The sequence below is a fragment of the Cyprinus carpio genome, chromosome A21 (assembly GCF_018340385.1).
Source record: "Cyprinus carpio isolate SPL01 chromosome A21, ASM1834038v1, whole genome shotgun sequence".
Taxonomy (NCBI): domain Eukaryota; kingdom Metazoa; phylum Chordata; class Actinopteri; order Cypriniformes; family Cyprinidae; genus Cyprinus; species Cyprinus carpio.
The window spans coordinates 22,058,751-22,079,701 of record NC_056592.1 but is presented as its reverse complement, the minus strand read 5'-3'; the positions used below and the strand labels follow the sequence as shown (position 1 = coordinate 22,079,701).

General features: G+C 37.2%; 1 protein-coding gene across 1 annotated transcript; it reads right to left on the bottom strand.

The window, feature by feature from the left end:
* Positions 1–205: 205 nt before the first annotated feature.
* On the bottom strand, positions 206–19,701 carry slc22a21 (solute carrier family 22 member 21). Its single transcript, XM_042711342.1, has 8 exons — positions 18,862–19,701; positions 18,042–18,213; positions 16,965–17,091; positions 3,399–3,496; positions 2,831–3,045; positions 1,950–2,132; positions 1,549–1,684; positions 206–860 (listed from the first exon to the last, which is right to left on the bottom strand). The coding sequence occupies exons 1-8, from the start codon at positions 18,983–18,985 to the stop codon at positions 785–787; spliced, it is 1,131 nt and encodes a 376-aa protein (XP_042567276.1). The 5' UTR covers positions 18,986–19,701; the 3' UTR covers positions 206–784.
* Positions 19,702–20,951: the final 1,250 nt, after the last annotated feature.

The following is a 20,951-nucleotide window of genomic DNA, read 5'->3' as shown; positions in this document are numbered from 1 at the left end:
CTAAAGGATCATGTGATAATGATCCTAAAAATTCAGCTTTGCATCACAGAAATAAATGATAAAGTATAATAAATGTAAAAACAATTATTTTAAATTGTAATAATATATCACAATATTACATTTTTTTCTGTATTTTTTATCAAATAAATGCAGGCTTGATGAGCAGAAGAAACTTCTTTCAAAAACATTAAAAATAGTAATGTTTCCAAACTTTTGACCTGTACTGTATATTTTAAGTGTAAGACTAAGAAATTCTAATAAATTCAATAAACCTAAACAATCAACCAAAATCTCTTGGGAGCCTTTCAGTAAATTGATTTATCATAAGAAAATAACTCATAAAATACCAAGTGGAAGAGTTGTCATCCTCAGACATAAACTAGAACATGGTAAAATCCTTTGGTTTAGGTTAGGGTTAGGACAGAATTGTTTATTAAAATAAAAAATACTTTGCAATAAATTCTAGTTTAACTATTTTTCTTTATCCATCTAATTTAATTTTTCACCATTTTGTTCCAATCAATAACAGCTCTGTTCTGTTCTGAGAGAGATAATATTTGACAAGTTTTGCCAAAGGCCAAAATATATTACATGCTGTACGTGGCTCTTTATCATATTTAAAACCAAAGCTCATTCCATAAAATTTACTTTACCAAGTTTTGCATAAAAAAGTTATTACAAAAGTTATTAAAATGTGGGCCTGTATTACACTGAGACAGACAGGTTACAGGCTTGGAGCGAAGGATTTAATCTTACATACTTTGTAAAATCTCTCAACAGTCCATTACAAGTGTTCTGTCTCGTGCTCCTCATCACATTTTCTCTCAGATGGACTGTTAGAAGAATATCTTTTTCTGAACCTGGAAAAAAGTATTATTATTTACAGTATGCAACAAAAATGTGCAAAATCACTAAAATGTCAAATAATTTCAAATTGTAGTGATGTGACGTTCGGCATCGAGGCTTCAAAGCTTGTATAAAAAAAAAAAAAGAAAGATCTCACAGTGAAGCACTGTACCGGAGCTTGCTTAATTTTGCCATAACCACGTGATCTGTGATGTCCGAAGCTTCGTTTTAACACACAACCATGCGGCTGCTTCGTATTCTGATTCAAATAACGCGAATCCCCTTTGTGCAGGTTTCAAGTGTCATTTACTTCTTTGATAAGAATAAATCATAATAAGAATAAATATTTACATCTGTATTTTGTGCATGTTCAGTTTGTATTATTCCCCACTTCAAAAACACAACAACATTTATTTTGATCATATAAGCCTAAATGCTTATTATTCTCAAATTTCTTCACAGACTCATTTATTCATACTTTGTGTAAGTACAATGAATTTTTTTTTTTTTTTAATTGTTTTATATGGTTTTTGTAGCACAAATATTTTTCATGAAACAGTCCAAAAATGGCTGGGATGCAAAGGCACCATTCCACCTTTGACCACAAGATGTCATTAATGTGCAATGGGTACAGTTGAGGGGAAAGCCTCGGTGCTTCGCAAAGCTAATGCTACAGCAAACAGCAGAGGGCGTGGCTCTTACCCAGATACTGTCTGCATGTGACTGATGGTCTCTGGTAAAGGTGATCCTAGACTCTCTGGAAGCAGAAGACTGAGTAACCCAGAGAGAATGTTCACACTGCCGATTAAGATGTAAGGCAAAGATCTGTAATAGCCTCCTGCAACATACACAAAAAAAACAACAAGAGACGCTTAAACAAATTGCTTTGATAGGCATGTTTGAGAAATTATGAAAATATAAACATAGTTTGACCACATTTTGTATCAAAGAATTTTTCAAATTCAGAATTTATTTATTTATTTATTTATTTATTTATTTTTACATTTCAACTTCTTTCTTACTTGAGGAACTAGATAAATAACAGAAGATGCTGAATTTGTGAGATTATAAAGAATAGATTGTACAGACTAAAGTTTAGTGACCTAAGTAGAGGAAGTACGGTGCCGATATGCTGCCAACTCTGGACGCCATTGAACAGGCTCCTAAAGCAGTGTTCCTCAGTACAGTGGGGTAAAGCTCAGCAGTAGCAGGGTAAATGATTGAGAATGCTGCCGACAGACCAAACTTTCCCAGCATCACCAGTGAAAAAGCAACAGAATTCATATCTGTAAGTTAACAGAGGTCAGAGAGAGTCAAGAGTTAAAAAATCAAACACATCAATAAACAGATGATTCCTTATAATCATGCCAAAGTTTTTCAGAAAAAAAAAACAGTAAATGGGGACAATAGGTTTAAACAAAATGAAAAAAATGAACACTAAAATCTGAATGAATCCATGTTTTTGAGCCAATTATTCCGTGAGCATTTATACAGATGGTCACTTTCAGTGTCATATTTAGAGCATCATTTAATTTTTGAATATTCAATAAAAAAAAAAAAAATAAACATGAATGTTCATGTAAACCCCATCAATCTCATTCATGCCACCTCTGAACACCTAAATGCCACTTCAGATGCAGCCTCTGAAAGCAATGTTATGGCCACATTTTAGCCGTAAACGTTAATGTGTAAAATTCTATGTTGAATCAAAATATTTCTGTCTAGAGCTGCTTTTTACTGCTTTTCTCATTTAACGCAACAATGTTCAATCATCTTTTGGAGAGTAATTTCTCAGCCCAACACAATGTGTGATTAATTTGCAATTAATTTGCTCAAAATATTTAATCTAATCACTTTAATGATCTGCTTATTAATTAATCACTAGACAACCACAATATTTTAATAATCATTTAATATATTTGTTATTCTATTATAATAAATGTTGCCAGTCAACATTTCAGTTAAAGAAGCAGTGATTCCTAACGTTGTGGTATGAGGTGTATGAAGAGCAGAACCAGTCCTCCTAATGACAGGGTGGAAGACAAGCAGAGACGTCTAGGCCAGCGGCGGAGCATCAGCCAGGCCATGATGAGGGCAGGCACTTCCACAGCTGCTGACAAGAGGCAGTTCAGGTAGATGTTCCCGTGCAGACTGGACGTGTTCAGAGACAAGGCACAGTATCCGACTGAAACGGCTGACCTAAAAGAAGAAAGAAGAGCGTGAGCAGCGGGTTTAGAAGATAGGCTTTATGCTGAAATTATTATTGACTTCCCACATTAATAAAAAACAATAACCATCTCAATCTTACCACAAAAACAAATATTGGCTGTTACACTAAATTTTCTTATACAAAAAAAAAAAAAAAAAATGGATGGTAATGATTGGATATACATTTGTTCAGTTGTACTGAATGACTAAATATCATATACATGTATTTGCTACTATGATACACAATTCTGTATGGTTCTACAACAAAGATTTAACAGGCTATTTATATATGCAGTGATCCATGTGTTGAACCGGTTAATGTCTAGCCAGTAAAGTTCTCTCACCAGACCAGGCACAGCAGGACGGTTATGCAGCAGATGTTGCTGGACTTCACCAGGTCGCAGAGACTGTAGGTCCGCAACCTTCCAGCATTTTCCCTTGTCTTTAGAGCACGTGTCACAACAAACATGTTTTATTACACAGCACTGGAAACCATTTTAAAATCAAAACAGCACTGTAAACAAAAGACCAGCTGATATTCACAGCTAAAAAAATATGTTTATATTCATCAAAACACTGAAATACAATTTACCTGATATCTGCAAAGCCAATGGAGTTGCAAATTACCCTAAAACCTTTTTTTTTTTCTTCTTCTTCTCTCAATGCGTTTTAATTCATGGTTAAATAAAATTATAATAGGTTAGTGTATAAAAGTCACTAACTAATCTTATCCACAGAATATAAAAGTATCACCTCACAAAAGAGGAACAGACAAAATATTTCTAACTGGGCTGAAATCTGATTTAACATACAGTTTTTCATTAATACTTTCCACAAACAATGAACTGAACCAAAGTGCAGACACGGCTCCCTTTCCCAGTAAAATTAGCTATCATCAAGTACAGCATAACAGGGATTTCAGTAGATTGGGAGACGTTCATGGATGTTTTAGAAGTTGAAGTTATGGTTGTAAGTCACTTTCAGCAACAGATAGGTAGACATTTAGTTTCTATTATTTTTTTATTCTGTAAAGCAGTGTCAGAATATTCATTTCACTAGTGTTTGCCAGAGGTTTTTCACACCACACCACAAGACTTACATTTACTTTTATGCATTTTGCAGATGCTTTTATCCAAAATGACTTACAAAAGACTTAAATTCGCCACTTTGATGGAAGCGGCTGACTAGTAGACTATGCTATATATAGTATTATTTACAATTAAGTGTTATCAAATTTTAATGGAAACCTTTTATTGTTAGTTACACTGAGGCAAAAGAAGTTAGTCAATGATACACTGAAATTCACAACTGTCACATCAGGCCAAGAAAGGAGAGGTGGAGGATCTTTTTCAGCTTTTACTTTTTATTTAAAAAGAAGATTATCCAAAACAGAACAAAGACACAGGATATTGTGACAGCTTTGCAACTAACACAAAGATAATAATGGACAAAGGAGTACAACTAAACTGAGGCTTAAATAAACAGGAAGTAATCAAAGGAACAGAGAACAGGTGTATACTAATCAGGAGCTATGGAAACACACTGGTTGTGGGAAAATGTGAACAAATGAAAATAAGGCCGGGCATTCACTGTCCGATTTTTGTCCAATTTTTGAGCCGAATTCTGACTTGTTTGACCCTTATTTTAGTGTGCATCTTTTGATGTGCAGTGTACAGTGGGTAACGAGAGGTGATTAGCCTCCCCTAGCAGCACTTGGATGGTCAGTTGAATTTCTGACATGTCAGAAATTTTGGTTGCCCCTTGTGAGGGTATTGCACAACTGAAGCAGAGCTACAAACGGACTGCCTACAAACTCAATGCTCTTTCCCTCACTACGTCTGCGTGAAACAGAAACAAGACCATGGTGACATGGCATGTGGTTTGGACAGAAGCGATGGAGGCTACACAGTTCCAGGTTTGGGGGATTCCACGTGTTTATTTCGCCCGTATAGTGTGAGCAGTCACGACGCATCTCAACAAATGGATCGTATAGTGTGAGCACATAAATCCTGAGCATCACACGTGATTTACTCATATAGTGAGAGATTGTATTTGACAAAGGCCGGGCAGACACTGCGATTTCGGCAACGTTTTTTGTTAAAGTACAATGCATTAAACTGCATTCATTTACTTAAATACATAATCTCCTTTCTTCATCATGCATTCTTGTCTCTCTGTCAATGCCCCTTCGCTTGTTGCTGTATTTGTCTTGACTGGAATGAGAACTCTGCTCAGTTCCAGTCTTCTTGGGTAACATTTGTAGAATATGTTCACAGGTTAACTGCCATGTCATAGAGTGTATGGATGAGGGCCAGAGATGACGAGTGGTCCTCTCTCATGCTGCTACACATGAAGTATTCAGTCACCGGAGTGCTACTGACGTTCACATTCACATGAGCAGAACAGAGCAGAAGCTACTTTGAGAAGCTTGAAGATGTTTGGGTAGATCAACCTCAGCACATGAAGTTGGCCTTGTTCTAATGACTTGTTTTGCCATTTCCGTTTCCAGCATTTCAGTTCCTGGTCAGTCAGTTCTGGTGAAGGTAAGTCATATTGGTAAAGTTGGATGTCCACTGTCACATTTGAGTTGCACTGTATAGGTGGAATTAGACCCAGGAGCTTTGATGCCGTTACAGATAGTGGACTAAATCTGGATTCAAACTCCAAAATGACAAGGAAAGGAAAGGAGGTCTAGGAAAGGAATAACTATGTGGCGAGGACAGTAGTCCTTCACAGTTCCAGCAGGTACATTTTTCCTGTGTATCTGCCTTCCAGCAGCCATCCTGATTGCTTGCTTGTATGTTGTGTATATTAGTTCTTGAAGGTTTCATGATTATTAGTTTTCAAAAAGTTTGCTGCTAAACTGCTTTTAGATCTTTGTTTCAATTGTTTCTCTGTGATGTACTGAAATATAATTACAAGCACTTCATACGTTTCAAAGGCTTTTATAGACAATTACATGACTTTATGCAAAGAGTCAGTATTTTGCAGTGTTGGCCCTTTCTTTTTCAGGACCTCTGCAATTCGACTGGGCATGCTCTCAAACAACTTCTTGGAGTTTGTCAGAATTAGTGGGTTTTTGTTTGTCCACCCGCCTCTTGAGGATTGACCACAAGTTCTCAATGGGATTAAGATCTGGGGAGTTTCCAGGCCATGGACCCACAATTTCAGACATTCTGGTCCCCGAGCCACTTAGTTATCACGTTTTGCCTTATGGCACGGTGCTCCATCGTGCTGGAAAATGCATTGTTCTTCACCAAACTGTTGTTGGGTTGTTGGAAGAAGTTGCTGTTGGAGGGTGTTTTGGTACCATTCTTTATTCATGGCTGGTGTTTTTTGGGCAGAATTGTGAGTGAGCCCACTCCCTTGGATGAGAAGCAACCCCACACATGAACGGTGTCAGGATGCTTTACTGTTGGCATGACACAGGACTGATGGTAGCACTCACCTTTTCTTCTCCTGACAAGCCTTTTTCCAGATGCCCCAAACAATCGGAAAGGGGCTTCATCGGAGAATATGACTTTGCCCCAGTCCTCAGCAGTCCACTTCACTATACTTTCTGCAGAAGATCAATCTGTCCCTGATGTTTTTTTTTGGAGAGAAGTTGCTTCTTTGCTGCCCTTCTTGACACCAGGCCATCTTCCAAAAGTCTTCGCCTCACTGTGCGTGCAGATGCGCTCACACCTGCCTGCTGCCATTCCTGAGCAAGCTCTGCGCTGGTGGCACTCCGATCCCGCAGCTGAATCATCTTTAGGAGACGATCCTGGCGCTTGCTGGTCTTTCTTGGACGCCCTGAAGCCTTCTTTACAAGAATTGAACCTCTTTCCTTGAAGTTCTTGATGAACCTATAAATTGTTGATTTAGCTGCAATCTTAGTAGCCACAATATCCTTGCCTGTGAAGCCATGTTTTATATGCAACGCAATGATGGCTGCACGTGTTTCTTTTGCAGGTCACCATGGTTAACATGGAAGAACAATGATTTCAAGCATCACCCTCCTTTTAACATGTCAAGTCTGCCATTCTAACCCAATCAGCCTGACATAATGATTTCCAGCCTTGTGCTCGTCAACATTCTCACCTGGAGTTAACAAGATGATTACTGAAATGATTTCAGCAGGTCCTTTAATGACAGCAATGAAATGCAGTGGAAAGGTTTTTTTGGGATTAAGTTAATTTTCATAGCAAGAAGGACTATGCAAAATCTGATCACTCTTCATAACTTTTCTGGAGTATATGCAAATTGCTATTATAAAAACTTAAGCAGCAACTTTTCCATTTCCAATATTTATGTAATTCTCAAAACGTTTGGCCACGACTGTATCCAGCAGCCATCCTGATTGCTTGCTTGTATGTGTTTAAAGGAGTAGTTCACTTCCAGAAAAAAATTTACAAATAATGCACTCACCCCTTTGTCATCTAAGATGTTCATGTCTTTCTTTCTTCAAACCATTTCAGGATTTCTCTCCATAAAATGGATTTCGATGGTTCCCCCGAGTTTGAACTTCCAAAATGCAGTTTAAATGCAGCTTCAAAGGGCTCTAAACCAGTGGTTCCCAATCACATTCCTGGAGGCCCCCAAAAATTGCATGTTTTCCATGTCACCTTAATCAAACATTCACCTCATCAGCTTATTAGTAGAGACTCCAAGACAGGGGTGGGCAAACTTGGCTTTCAAGGCCAATTTCCTTCAGAGTTTAGCTCCAACCCTAATCAAACACACCTGAACCAGCTAATCATTGTCTTCAAGACTACTAGAAGGCTACAGGCAGGTGAGTCATATCAGGGTTGGATCAAATCTCTGCAAGAAAGTGGCCTGGAAGGGCCAAGTTTGCCTATCACTGCTCCAAGACCTGAACTGGGTGTGTCAATCGAAGGAGAGATGCAAAATGTGCAGTGTTGGGGGGCCTCCAGGAACGTGGTTGGGAACCACTGCTCTAAATGATCCCAGCCGAAAAAGGAGGGTCTTATCTAGCGAAACAATCTGTTATTTTCTACAAGTGATTACAATTTATATACTTTGTAACCTCAATCGCTCATCTTGTCTAGCTCTGCATGAACTGTTTTTTTTTTTTCGGCTTCAAGACAGTTAGGGTAAGTCTAAAAACTCCCATCTCATTTTCTCCTCCAACTTACAAATTGGCCTACATCGCAGTTTCATTGCTTTTCATACTCCATAATATAGGGCTGCTGTTGTTGGTTTCATTTACTGCACATATTTATGTTTTCATGAGTCAAACATGTAAAGTAGGGCTGTCTCGATATCATATTTTTCACTACACGATTATCATGGCCAAAAGATTACACAATAACGATATATCGCAATATCCATAGAAATCCTGAAAAAAAAAATATTGGAGTACATAATAAATAAATACTAACTACTGCTACAACATGTACCATTTTGAGTGCTTCGAAACTTGATTTGATTTAAGCATTGAAATGGTTTGTTTCTCTCTTCAGTAGAGTGTCCAAGTACAATTTATAAGAATAACAATGTATTGTTATTCAAAACCAAACAAGCGTTATAACATCAATAGTGTCTCAAATAACTTCTCTCTGTGAACTGATGAGATTTCTTACACAGAATGAGGTAGAAAATTATTTTATAGTATTCTATAAAACGATATAGGCTACAGTATATAGATTAGCATTGCATAAATATACATTATCCTTAAGAAAAATACCAAACATGGCTTAAAGTACACAGATAAACCATAACCTCTTGCAATGATGTGTTCATTCTCTTCATGTTTCACCAGTCAAACATTTCTTTCTCCATGTTATTCAGCTACAGCGGTAGCTGGATGCCTTTGTCCATGTAAGGGATTTCCTGGAAGGTCATTTGTTTGATTACTCTTATGAGTCTTGTGTTTCTGTGTAAGTATGATAGAAACATAAATTACAAGTAAGAGTTTAGAGCTGTGTGATTTTCATTTTTAAATATCATGATTATCTGGGAAAACTCTGGGTTATGAACTTTGGACAAAAAAAACTGTTCACTGGTATGCTTAAATGCTTGTTCCAACAATGATTCCTGGGTGGGCTTTCATCTAATGGCATTGTAACAAATTTTAGCTCAACGTGAGAACATAATTAATCATAATGGCTTATTATTAATTATATTCATCTTCAGGAATTACTTGAAGCATTGTAGCATTAATAGTACAATAAAATGATTTGTTCATCCACAGGATGGACAGTGTTAATAATTTATTTACCCCAAATCAAATTATTTCTCTGGCCACGAAAAATAATTTTACTACTAAAACATTGCTCCCAGAGCATGTAATAAAACCGGAACGTTAAAGTGACCTCGTCCTGTGAGCAGCAAACACAGACAAACAAGTGTGAATACATATGGATGTTTATTAAACTACACTACAGGGGAACATGCAACATCTGACTAGACACAAACATACGCACCTTAAACATATATGCCAATGCAAGGAAGGCATGTATAGAGAGAGAGAGAGAGAGAGAGAGAGCGCACCATTTAAATTCAAATTCAAGTAAATTACCTGTGGTTTGATAAAATTTATATTCCATGCTAATTCTAGACTCAACTAAAGCATTAAAAATTTTCAATACATCTACATTATGCCCTTCAGCAGCAATTCTATTGGGTTTTTCAAATGGCTAACTTGGCTTGACCAACTATAAAATTTGCCAAGGTACACTTCACCCTGTGTTCTTTAGAATACTTACATCCATAAATAAAAAACACCTTATTAAAGAGGAACCCCAAATTTCCAAGAACTCTTCCCAATAAAGCAAACAGTGGTATTAATCTAGAACATTCAATAAAAACATGGAAAACAGTCTCTGATGCAAAGCAGAACATACAAAGAGGTGAAACATTCACATTAAACTTACAAACAAACTTATTTGTGGCCAGCACACAATGCAATGTTCTCCACTTGAAGTCTCCAGAATGTTTTGAAAGGGGACTCTTGTATAAGAGCCTCCAAGAAGGAGCAAAATTATCAGGAAGCTTAAGATATTCTCTCCATTTTGTATCACACCTGTGCTTAATATCATTATAACAATCTGACTTTATGTATATCTGATAACACTCTTTTTTTCCCAAAGTCTCAAAATTAAGCACTTTTAACCCTTTAAATTTCAGAATCTTCCCTTCTTGATCATCTTCGATACAAATTCTAGGAGACACAAATAACTTAGGAAAAGAACATTGTGTAGGTCCACCAGACAGAAAACAATCAACCGACTGGAGCAACTGCGAGGGGAATGCAACCTTCATCTCATCAATAAACTGCTCCACTATCCTTACTGATCTAAACCCAAGCTGACCACACATTTCTTCTGAAGATATCCATTTTCTAGAGATAACATCAATTAAATTTACAACTTTTGTCAGACCTTTATCAAATACATTTTTTCACAATAGTGTTAGACTTACAATCACTGTCACCTAGAAAAGAATTATAAAACAGTGGCTCATTTAAACCAAAATGGTCAAAATCTTGTCTTGACTTCCTTAAAACAGTCCAAGAATCCAAAACTGAAGCATAAAATTTAACATCAGGTATAAAAAAAAACCATTATGCAAAGACATCAAAAACAAGTGCCTATCAAAATGAAACCCACCAAACATTCTGAGCAGAGCCAGACTAAAAGATACCCATGGGATATGTTCATTGGAATAAAGTAAACACTGAACAACTTTTAATCTCATTGATTTAACTTTAGCTTTGAGGTCAATTAGTCCTTGACCTCCTTCATTAACTGGAATATAAAGTATTGCAGAAGGGAGCCAATGATAACCATCCCAGAAAAAATCAATAAAAACTTTTTGTAACTGCTGCAATAAATCGTTTGGTGGATCAAGTACATTAAACCGGTGCCATAACATAGATGCAGCTATGTTATTAATTACAAGCACTCTTCCTCTGTATGACAGCTGGGGAAGAATCCAATTCCACCTCTGTAAACGACCTGAAACTTTATCAAAAAGACCTTCCCAGTTTTTCAACATGTAATGATCCACCCCCAGAAACACTCCCAACATTTTAAACCGTTCAAAGTTCCAAGAGCAGTACTGGGGAAGTTTTGGAGGGCCCCCATCTTCCCAATCACCCATCAAAAAAGTTGCACTCTTCAGCCAGTTTATTCTAGAGGAAGAGGCCTTCTGATAAACCTCAAGGGATGATATTAAATTCCTTAAATCTTCATCTCACCTCATCACCACTGTGACATCATCAGCATATGCACTGAGTCTGACTGTTACCACCCCACTACTAGATACAGGGCAAGTTGTTAAAAAAACCCACTTACCTGTCATCTCAAATCTACCAGCAGTGGTTCAATAACTATGGCATATAAAATACCTGAAAGGCCACAACCTTGCCTTATGCCTCTGCCAGCTACAAAAGGCCTTGTAAGTGTTCCATTTATTTTCAGCATGCTGTTCACATCAGTGTACAACAACTTTACATAAGAAATAAAGGATCGACCAAACCCAAAAGCTTCAAAACACTTAAAAAGAAAAGCATGATCAACCCGGTCAAAGGCTTTTTTCCTGATCCAGAGAAATAAAACCTGCATCAATTTTATAATTCTTTGGCATAAGAAATCAAATCTCGAAGTTGTTCATGCAAAGAAGGGTGATTAATTCAAAAAAGATTATTAAAAATCGACCAACCAGGAACACAGTAAGATTGATCTGCATGAATGACTGAAGCTATACAACATTTAATTCTATTAGTTAAAACTTTAGAAAGTATCTTATAGTCAACACCGAGCAAAGACAAAGGACGCCAGTTTTTTATGTCTCCAAGGTCACCCTTCTTGGGTAATAAGGTTATCATAGCCCTCCGAAGGCTCAACGGAAGTGTTCCCTTTTCCAAACATTCCTAGTCCTGGAGCTTTGCCTGGAGAAAGTTCATTAACAGCTACAGTACATTCATCAAAGGTCAAAGGTTGATCAAGCATGTTTCTCCTTTTCTGCAAGATGAGGTAAGTCCTGAAGTAAAAAGTCAGCCATTTCAGCATCACAGGATTCAGCTTTATATAGATCTTCATAAAAAGACAGTGCATAGGAAATAATTCAAATAATTTCAGTATCTTCTGTCACTTCTGGCAGTTTCAAATGACACAAGTTCCTATTTTTTTCAGTTTCAAATGACACAAGTTCCTATTTTTTTAAATATTCTTCTCCAGATTAAAAAATAAAGATGTTGGAGCATCCATGTTGTTAAAAGATAGAAACTTAGCACGGACAAGTGCCTCTTGGGCCCTTTCTTCTAGAAGATTCCGTTAAAGAAACTTGTTCTGTTCCAACATTTCAGCGGCATCAGCACCATCCTCCTCAACATCAATGTGAAGAAAGTCCTGTTTAAACTGTCTCATCCTATTCCCCAGAATGCTTTTATTGTAGGCAGTATAATTCTGACAAAAAAGTTTAGCTTGCACCTTGCCAATGTCCCACCACTGACTTAAGGACTTATATTGCAATTTTCTCTCTCTCCAACTCTCCCAAAAAAGTGTAAAAGAGTGCACAAAATTGTGATCTTGTAAAAGTTTGCTGCTAAATTTCCAAATAAAGTGCTTAGTAGTGCTCTGTGCAGTGGCAACCTCAACAGACATATAAAAGTGATCAGATAAAGGAGTAGGAGAAATACAACCATTAAAAAATTTAGCTCTGACATTTTTCTGCACATAAATTCTATCAAGCCTAGCTCCAGATACCATATTAGAATTAACTTTAACCCAAGTATACTGTTTAGTTTGGGGGAAAGTTTCTCTCCAAGTATCCACAAGGTGATGATAAGTTATCAAAGTTTTAAGTACATCTGCAGATTGACTGTGGGGCTCCTCATGGTTCCTATCTAATGTGTGATCTATGGTACAATTAAAATCCCCAGCCAAAACACTCATCCTATCTTGAGAAACGTCACTAAGAGCAACTATAAGTTTTCTGAAAAAATTAGTTCGTTCTGAACCGTTATTGGGAGCATAAATATTAAAAAGTGAAAAGTTAGAGCTGTGAATAGTAACATCAACACGCAACATTCGACCCGGAACTAATTCAGAAACACTTACAGGTAATCCTTTATATTCAGGCCCGAGAAGGATCGCAACACCGGCACTGACATTAGAACCATGACTCAGAATGTCCTGTCCCTTCCATTCACTTTGCCATTGTACTTGATTTTCCAAATCTGAATGCGTCTCTTGAAGAAAGACTATATTAGACTTCTTTATCATAACATAGTCAAATAAACTACACCTTTTCATAACATCACGACACCCATTGATATTTAAAGTTCCAAACCTCAAAAGTGCCATGAAAAAATAAATGTAGCTCAAAAATAAATACAAAACATATCCCATCTCACTTTTTACCTTGTACGTGCAACATACTTCTTACACTACACAGAAGTTCCTTAAGCCGATATCGTTTTGGTCTGTCAAGCTTGTCAAATGTAGCCTTCCTCATAGCCACAGTACAAGAAACCTAAAACAACTTTAGATCCGGGGAAAACAGCTCAATATTAGGCTTACGAAGCCCTTTCATTTTGTCAAGAAAGCTACTGATCTGCTGAACTGAATATAATAATTTGTTCCTACCTTTAGACGCATGTACCGCATCCGTCTCGTCATCTTCAGCACACAAATCTTCGCAGTCTCTATCAAAATCCTCATTCTGTGACTTTGAGTCCACCACCTCTTGCGAAGCGGTATCTTCTTGAGTTTGTTCATCGCTGCCAGTTTCAATCTCAGTTACAGCAGAGCTTGCCTGCTTTCCTTGTTCAGGGGTAACAGCCTCAAGCAAAGGCTCTGGATGCACCTGTTCAACGCTCACCCCCAGCTGTATAGCCTCGGCAGCTTCAGCTACATCCGCTGGATCATTGCTCATGTTAGCCGACACTGGTCTCTCAAGAGAGCTCCGCTGCTTGCGAGATTTGTAGCGGCACAGCGTCCTCAGTAGTATCAGTCTCTCTTGCCCTATTACCCTCCACATCGACCGCCAATTCCTCATTAACAGCATTACGATTTGGGCAAGTCTGTCTAAAATGCCCTAAATCGCCGCAAATAAAATATTTCATAGATTCTGAACTGATAAAGATGGTGTAATCTTTATTCTCAATTGTTAATTTCACTGACAAATTTAGAGGCTCACTCTGCACGTTCAGAATCATGAAAACTTGATGCCGAAAAGACACTACATGCTTTAATTCCGGATTTTTACATCCAAGCGGAATCAACTTAATCGGACTTACTAATTTACCGAATCTCCTTAATATTTCCTCCAACTTTTCATTTTTTACATACGGAGGCACGTTCGACAAAATGATCTTCTTTGATGGGCTTGACAGAGGCAAAACGGGCACAAACGTATCCCTAATTATTCATCCACTCTCAACCAACCCATCTGCCATTTGGTTTTCGCTTAGAAAAATAACTATGGCCTTATTCATACAAGAAGCGGACCTGATGTTAACGCTGCCAACTACCGCACTCACGGCCATCAGAAAATCTTCCACTGATACAGACTCATCAGGCATGCATTTACAGCAATGCCTGATGGTCAGACGCGAGAAATCACCCGCGTTTGTCTCCATTCTTGCACTTGCTGACTGAAGTCAGCTTAACCAACTCTACCGCCAAAAACAAAACAAATTGTGAAAAAAAAACAAATAAAAAAGAAAAATTATCCACTCAAAATCAGAGCCACTCATACCCACGCCAAACTCTGTCCACTCCCTCCCAGCATGCAACATGCACAGAGAGAGAGAGAAAGAGAGAGAGAGAGCACTGTAGAGAGAGGTAGCGCTCGCGTGCAAGAGTAGAGAGTAATAGTAGAATTTACTCATCAACTAATCACAACCTGTTAAGAACCATCAAAAATCACATCACCTTAATTAAAAGGGGTCAAAGCCCAGAAGCGCATCTAAATAGTTAATAAGCAGTTACTTGCATTGGTTCTTTAGGTGCTGAGTAAAGTGTCCTGGTTCATGTATAATGCGTAGATTCCTGTTCCAATCTGTTAGAAGTGAAAGCTTCATCGTTTCATCCATGGGTTGACTGCTCCGAAGTGAATCAACAAAGTTGCTGAAAAATGCCAGAAGATCGGACTCCCCCCGGAAGGGAAATCGTGGGGTTTCCCAGGTGATGGGTGTCTCCAGGAAACCGCAAGTGAAGAGAAGCCCACTTTTTGGGCATGGGAGAGGTTTTTATGGTAACACCCCTTTTGGTTAGATTTTATCTATAGTTTTCCCTGACACCTCATTTGCATGCCCCTTTTGGTTAGATATGACAAATAGTATGAGTCACAATCACATAGGTACATCAGGGTTTATAGATCATTTTTACCAAGGAGGAAACATCTAGAAACAGTGGACACCTTTTTCAACATTTGCACTGCAAAAAAATTTATGACCCCGTAATAACTGACAAGCTTGGTGTACTGTATTTTTTGAATGAACTAGGGCTGTTGCAATGGACACCCAAAAAAAATATGCGTTGATCAATAGTGCGATGTCATTTTTCACACACACACAGATAGCTTTACACAGTAGATGCATCAGGGGTTTGATTTTTCCAAAATAAAACCAATCAGAGCTTTATCAAAAGTTGTAACATGTCTCTAGATTTGATACCACTAAGTAAAGGTAACAAAACTAGACTTAGATAATTAAATCTTGTGTCCAGGGAGCATTGGTCATTCATTGTATGCCTCAAATAGAATATTAGTTCACATTTAGCAGCTAGTATGTGTAACGGTGCAGAGAAAGCGCAATACACATTAAATAAACATCTGTGGCTAACTAGACCTTCATGATATAGAGAGTGCGCGCACTTAAAACACTGCGTCCCTGTACAGACAACACATGCATTATACCACGATAGCATTTGTAATTGATTGATTATAGTCTAATGAATAAACAAAATGTATTATATGAAATGATGTGTGATAGACATTTTTACATATATTAACAATATTATTATTTATTTTAATAGTAATTGGCGGCCCACCTGCAATTTGAAATTAGAAAGATATTAAACCAGAGACAGACCCACATTTAGGTAACTAGTCAAAGGCCATTGGTACCTGGCACAGGGGTCAATTGCTCCACCTGGAATGTGTTTGAAGTTCAATGGGGAGAAGCAGAGAGTTGCTGTTTAACATTTTCTTGATAGTGGGGGGAAAACCCTTGGCAATTTAGCACCCATATAAAAGTAGGATGTGAGGCCATGTCTATGACTTATATACAAATGTCAAAAGGCTAAAAGGAATTTCTAAGATATAAAGCCCAAATGATCGTACATGATCCTAAGCAGATGCTACAGCATCATGCATCATACTTCCCCAATTCTATATGGAGGATTTGGCTTTGTATCTTCAGCGTCACACCACAGTAAATGACACTGCATCTCAAAGCTCCAGTCTGCTATTGATCCATGTAAGCCAGTGGTCAGCATCAGCTGGTTACTGGGGGAATTTGTGGGTTTTATTTGCTGCTGGCTCATTCATTCTGATGGCCAGGGAGTTTGCCCAGAACAGAACCATACTGTCAACTACAACAGATCATTTAATCATCTATAAAGTATATATTATTATTATTATGTGAAGTGGTCCAAACTGAAAGGGTGTCTTGTTAACATCGTTTCCTACATGTGCATGTGCTGCAAGTGTGAGATGGATGAAACAAGCCTAAATAACAATGTTTTCATAGTGCATTTAACTCTTAAACTAAAAACATAAGAAAATTAATTCCTCATATGGCCCCTCTACTAGTAAATTAATTTAGACAATCAATTTGAGTTCATCAGAAAATAAGAAAGGTTTAAGAGCTTATGTCTCTGACAACCATATGAGGAGCTAAATGAGACTGTTCAAAGTAGTATGAGTCATTTGAGAAGCACAGACAGATGTGTATTCACCTGAATTAGGGGGAAAATGACATCAGGGACCTTCACCCCATTCATCTTGGCAGCTTTTCTCAGAATGGCCTCGGCCTCGTTGACCCTCCCCTGAGACAGCAGCCATCGCGGAGACTCTGGAATAAACCTACAAACAACAACAACTATTGATAAATAATTAACTTCAATGATGAAAATGAGCTGTTAAAATCAAACAATTCAATATGAATGATGTTATGGCTCTGAATGGCTTCTAAAGTTGCCTGTCATGATACATTTCTTGTGATGTTCCTCATTTGTAAGTCACTAAATGAATAAGTTTTTGCTAAATAAATAAATATAAATTTTGAGCTTTTTCTTCTCTCTTTATTTCACAAAAATATTGGAGTTCATAATAAAATCACTTGGAGAGAGAGGAAAGGAAAGGTAAAGTCACAGACTCAAACCTGCATCACCCACACAGGGCCTTCTATGAGAATGCAACAAAAATCAATTTCAGAACACAGTAACCAGTTTAATCACAGAAATTTCTATATATGGTATATTAGATGTCATATGGCCAGATGTCAATTTGTCTTTGGAAAGCACAATATCAAGCAATCAAGCAATTCAAGCAATATATATATTATATATATATATATATATAATTATTATTATTATTATTATTATTATTATTTATTTATTTTTTTTTATTTTTTTTTATGTCCAATTTCGTTTATATATTTTAATTTACAACTTCTATGCATTTCAAATATATTACATCACCTCTGTCTGTGATTATGACACAAATAAAAGCCAATCCAAAACTCCCTCAGTGATGCATTAGAAGATTTATTTGAATGCAGGTGTGGCTATGATCACACTATTTATGTTAAACATGTCCAGAACAGAATTAAAAGAGAGCTGCTGTTGGACAACAGGTTAAGCATTCTTGTAAACAGGAACTGAGTTTAGGTTTCATTATTCCGTAGTGTTTGTAAGCATTTATAAGTATAACCTGTCTAACCTGTCTTACTCAAATCGTACATTTGTGCTAATATTCTGGTCACCATGTCTGGTGTATTATTAATTAATATCCAGCCCATAGCAAACACCTACCACCAAAGCAGCATGCAGAAGAAACCAGGGATGGTGAAGGCCAATAGCAGCATTCTCCAGTCTCGCAGGAAGTAGGCAGCCAACGGAAGCATCATGTACCCGATTGAAAAGAAAAGACACACGCCAAGAGTGGAGTAGATGTCACGAATGGATGGGCTCAATATTTCCATTCCTAGGGGAAGAGTATTTTTGGGAGGGGGGAAAATTTAATCCAGGATCTACAGTCTGAATTATTTTCTGAGAATACTTTTAATGTAGATTCTAAAACAAATACATGCATTTATTATGCAACTTTTAAACATAACCTAAAAATGTATTAGTATAACACATTTTATAAATGTATAAATGTTCTGGCAGGCAACATGCTTGACTTTAACAGTATTCAGTCATTTTCTATGGAAGTTCATGTACTGTATATAGAATAGAAAATAGGGGAAAAATGGTAATTGATACTTACAATTCTAACTTTTTCTGAGAAATTCTGATAATTTTTTCTACATATATAAATAGAATTGCTACATATAAACTCACAATTCTGAGAAAAGCCAGAATTGCTAGATTAAAAAAATATATATAGATTTGTCAGGTATAAACTCAGGAAAAAAGGTTGAGATGTAAACTCAGAATTGCGAGAAAGAAAGTCAAAATTGTGCAATTAAAAGTCTGTTACCTTTTTTCTTATCTCTTGGTTTTTTCACAGAAACAAGCTTCCATAATTTTAAATAATAAACTGTTTAATACTGAAACCATAATACAATAATGTAATTCAGTGTTAATATAAATTGCACACTAAAAATCAGAGCACAACAAAAGTCTTTACCTAAAACAAACGCTGCCACATAGTTTGATATTTGGCCCATTCCAACAATGAAAAACAACAAACAAAAAATCAGCCAAGATGGGGAGAAGACTTGAATGAAGGTGAATACCGTCTGAATCCCCATGGTAACAAACAGCACTTTTTTCCTACCAAACCTGAAAACCAAGAAGAAACCAGTTTAATTCAAATAGCCGACTAGAGTTATTCTGCTCAAAAAATGAAGGGAACTCTCACAGTATATCACAGTATAACACAGAGTCAGTTAAACGTCAAGGATATCATTCTGTCTGGTTAGGAATCACAAGTGACTGTGAATCAGTTTCTCCTGCTTTGGCGCGAATGAAAGTGAAAACAGGTGCACTGGTCAACAGCAGGACAATCCGCACAACGACAATGATTCTGCAGACATTCGCCCTCTCTTAACCCTTCCCCACTGATTTGTCTCAAGTTTTGTGTTTTGTCACACTCTTTGTGGCTACTCGCACATGAGGCAGAACCTGCAGCCCAGTCAGGGTGCACAGGTAGTCCAGCTCCTGAAGAATGGCACTTCCATATGTGCCGTCACAAGGAGGTTTGGTGTTTCTCCCAGTAAAGTCTCAAGAGCATGAGGAGACACCGGGAGACAGGCCGTTACTCAAGGAGAGCTGGACAGCACCGGTATCTGCTCCTTTTTTACAGGGAGAAATAGGAGGAGTGCTGCCAGAGCCTACAGAATGACCTCCAGCAAGCGACTGGTGTGCATGTGTCTGAACAAACAGACTCCATGAGGGTGGCATGAGCCTTACTGCTGTTAGGTACTGGAATGAAATTCTCAGAGCGTAAAAGTGTAAAAACAACATAGAAAAAATTTATCATTGAGAAGCGTAGACATTTATTATTATTGTTGTTGTTGTTATTATTATTAGGGGATTTGTAATTGAGGTGCGTAGGCACCTATTGAAATCGTTGGGCTTCTTCTTCTTCTTCTTCTTCTTCTTCTTCTTCTTCTTCTTCTTCTTCTTCTTCTTCTGCCGTAAGTCTATGGCAGCCTATAGAACCGCTTGCGGGAAAGTTGTGAAATTTGGCATACTGATAGAGGACAGTCCCAGCATTAACTATAGCAAATTTGAAGTCTCTAACTCCAACTCTCTAGCACCACCACTTATCCAAAATTTCAATATTTTTATGCTAATAACTTTTGAACCTTAAGCCACAAAATTAAAATTCTTTTTTCTTCTGAATCCTTGGGTAATGCCAAGTCGAATGAACCCCAAAATTCAAAAATCGCAAGGTTTAGTTTTTTCGCTATTTTCAATTGTTCGAAAAACCTACTTTTAAGAACTCGTCCTACAGTAGGTGGACATCCAAAACGTTGCTTCTACCGCCGCCGCTCGTACCGCCGCAGCGGCGTCTGCAAAGTGCATTTGCAGCTTTTGACCGCTGAGTGGCGCTTTAATCACAAGTTTTCAAACAAGCACATCAAAGCACATTTTCGCAAATAGACGTCAGCTTTGCCTCGCTGATGTGTTACATTTGACGGCTGCAGTCAGGGAAAATGAAAGAAAAACACTATAGTTAAAATATTTAATATTCACAGATGAAAGTTTGGTAATTATGAAGTTATGTGCATTTCTTAGAATGAATTCAAGCAGGATAAATGTCAAGCCTGTGCCTGTGCTTATATTTTCTCTAAGCTACAAAGTATTACACCATATTTTAGATTTGACACATTTAATAGGTGTGCAGTATTATTTGTATAATATGAATTATGTGTTATATTACTCAAAATAAATTGTGGTTTACTTTGCATCAGAGCATTAAAAGTGGTAGCCTATTTTAGTGAGCTTGGCTACATGGATTTATATGCAAAATGTCAATATTCTCATATATTAGGCCTATATTTTAATTTATATTTTAAAATTCCTTTAATAAAACAACATGCATTTTTGTTATTCGTTACCTGTCCTTTATTTTGACAGACAACTTCTTGGGATAAATATATTTGTCTTTACACTGATTAAGAAATTGTTGCGTGTTTTATAAATTATTTTTCTTTATTTTATGAAAACGTGAGGCACTGTATAATTTCGTTCCCATTATTTAGGCCTAAT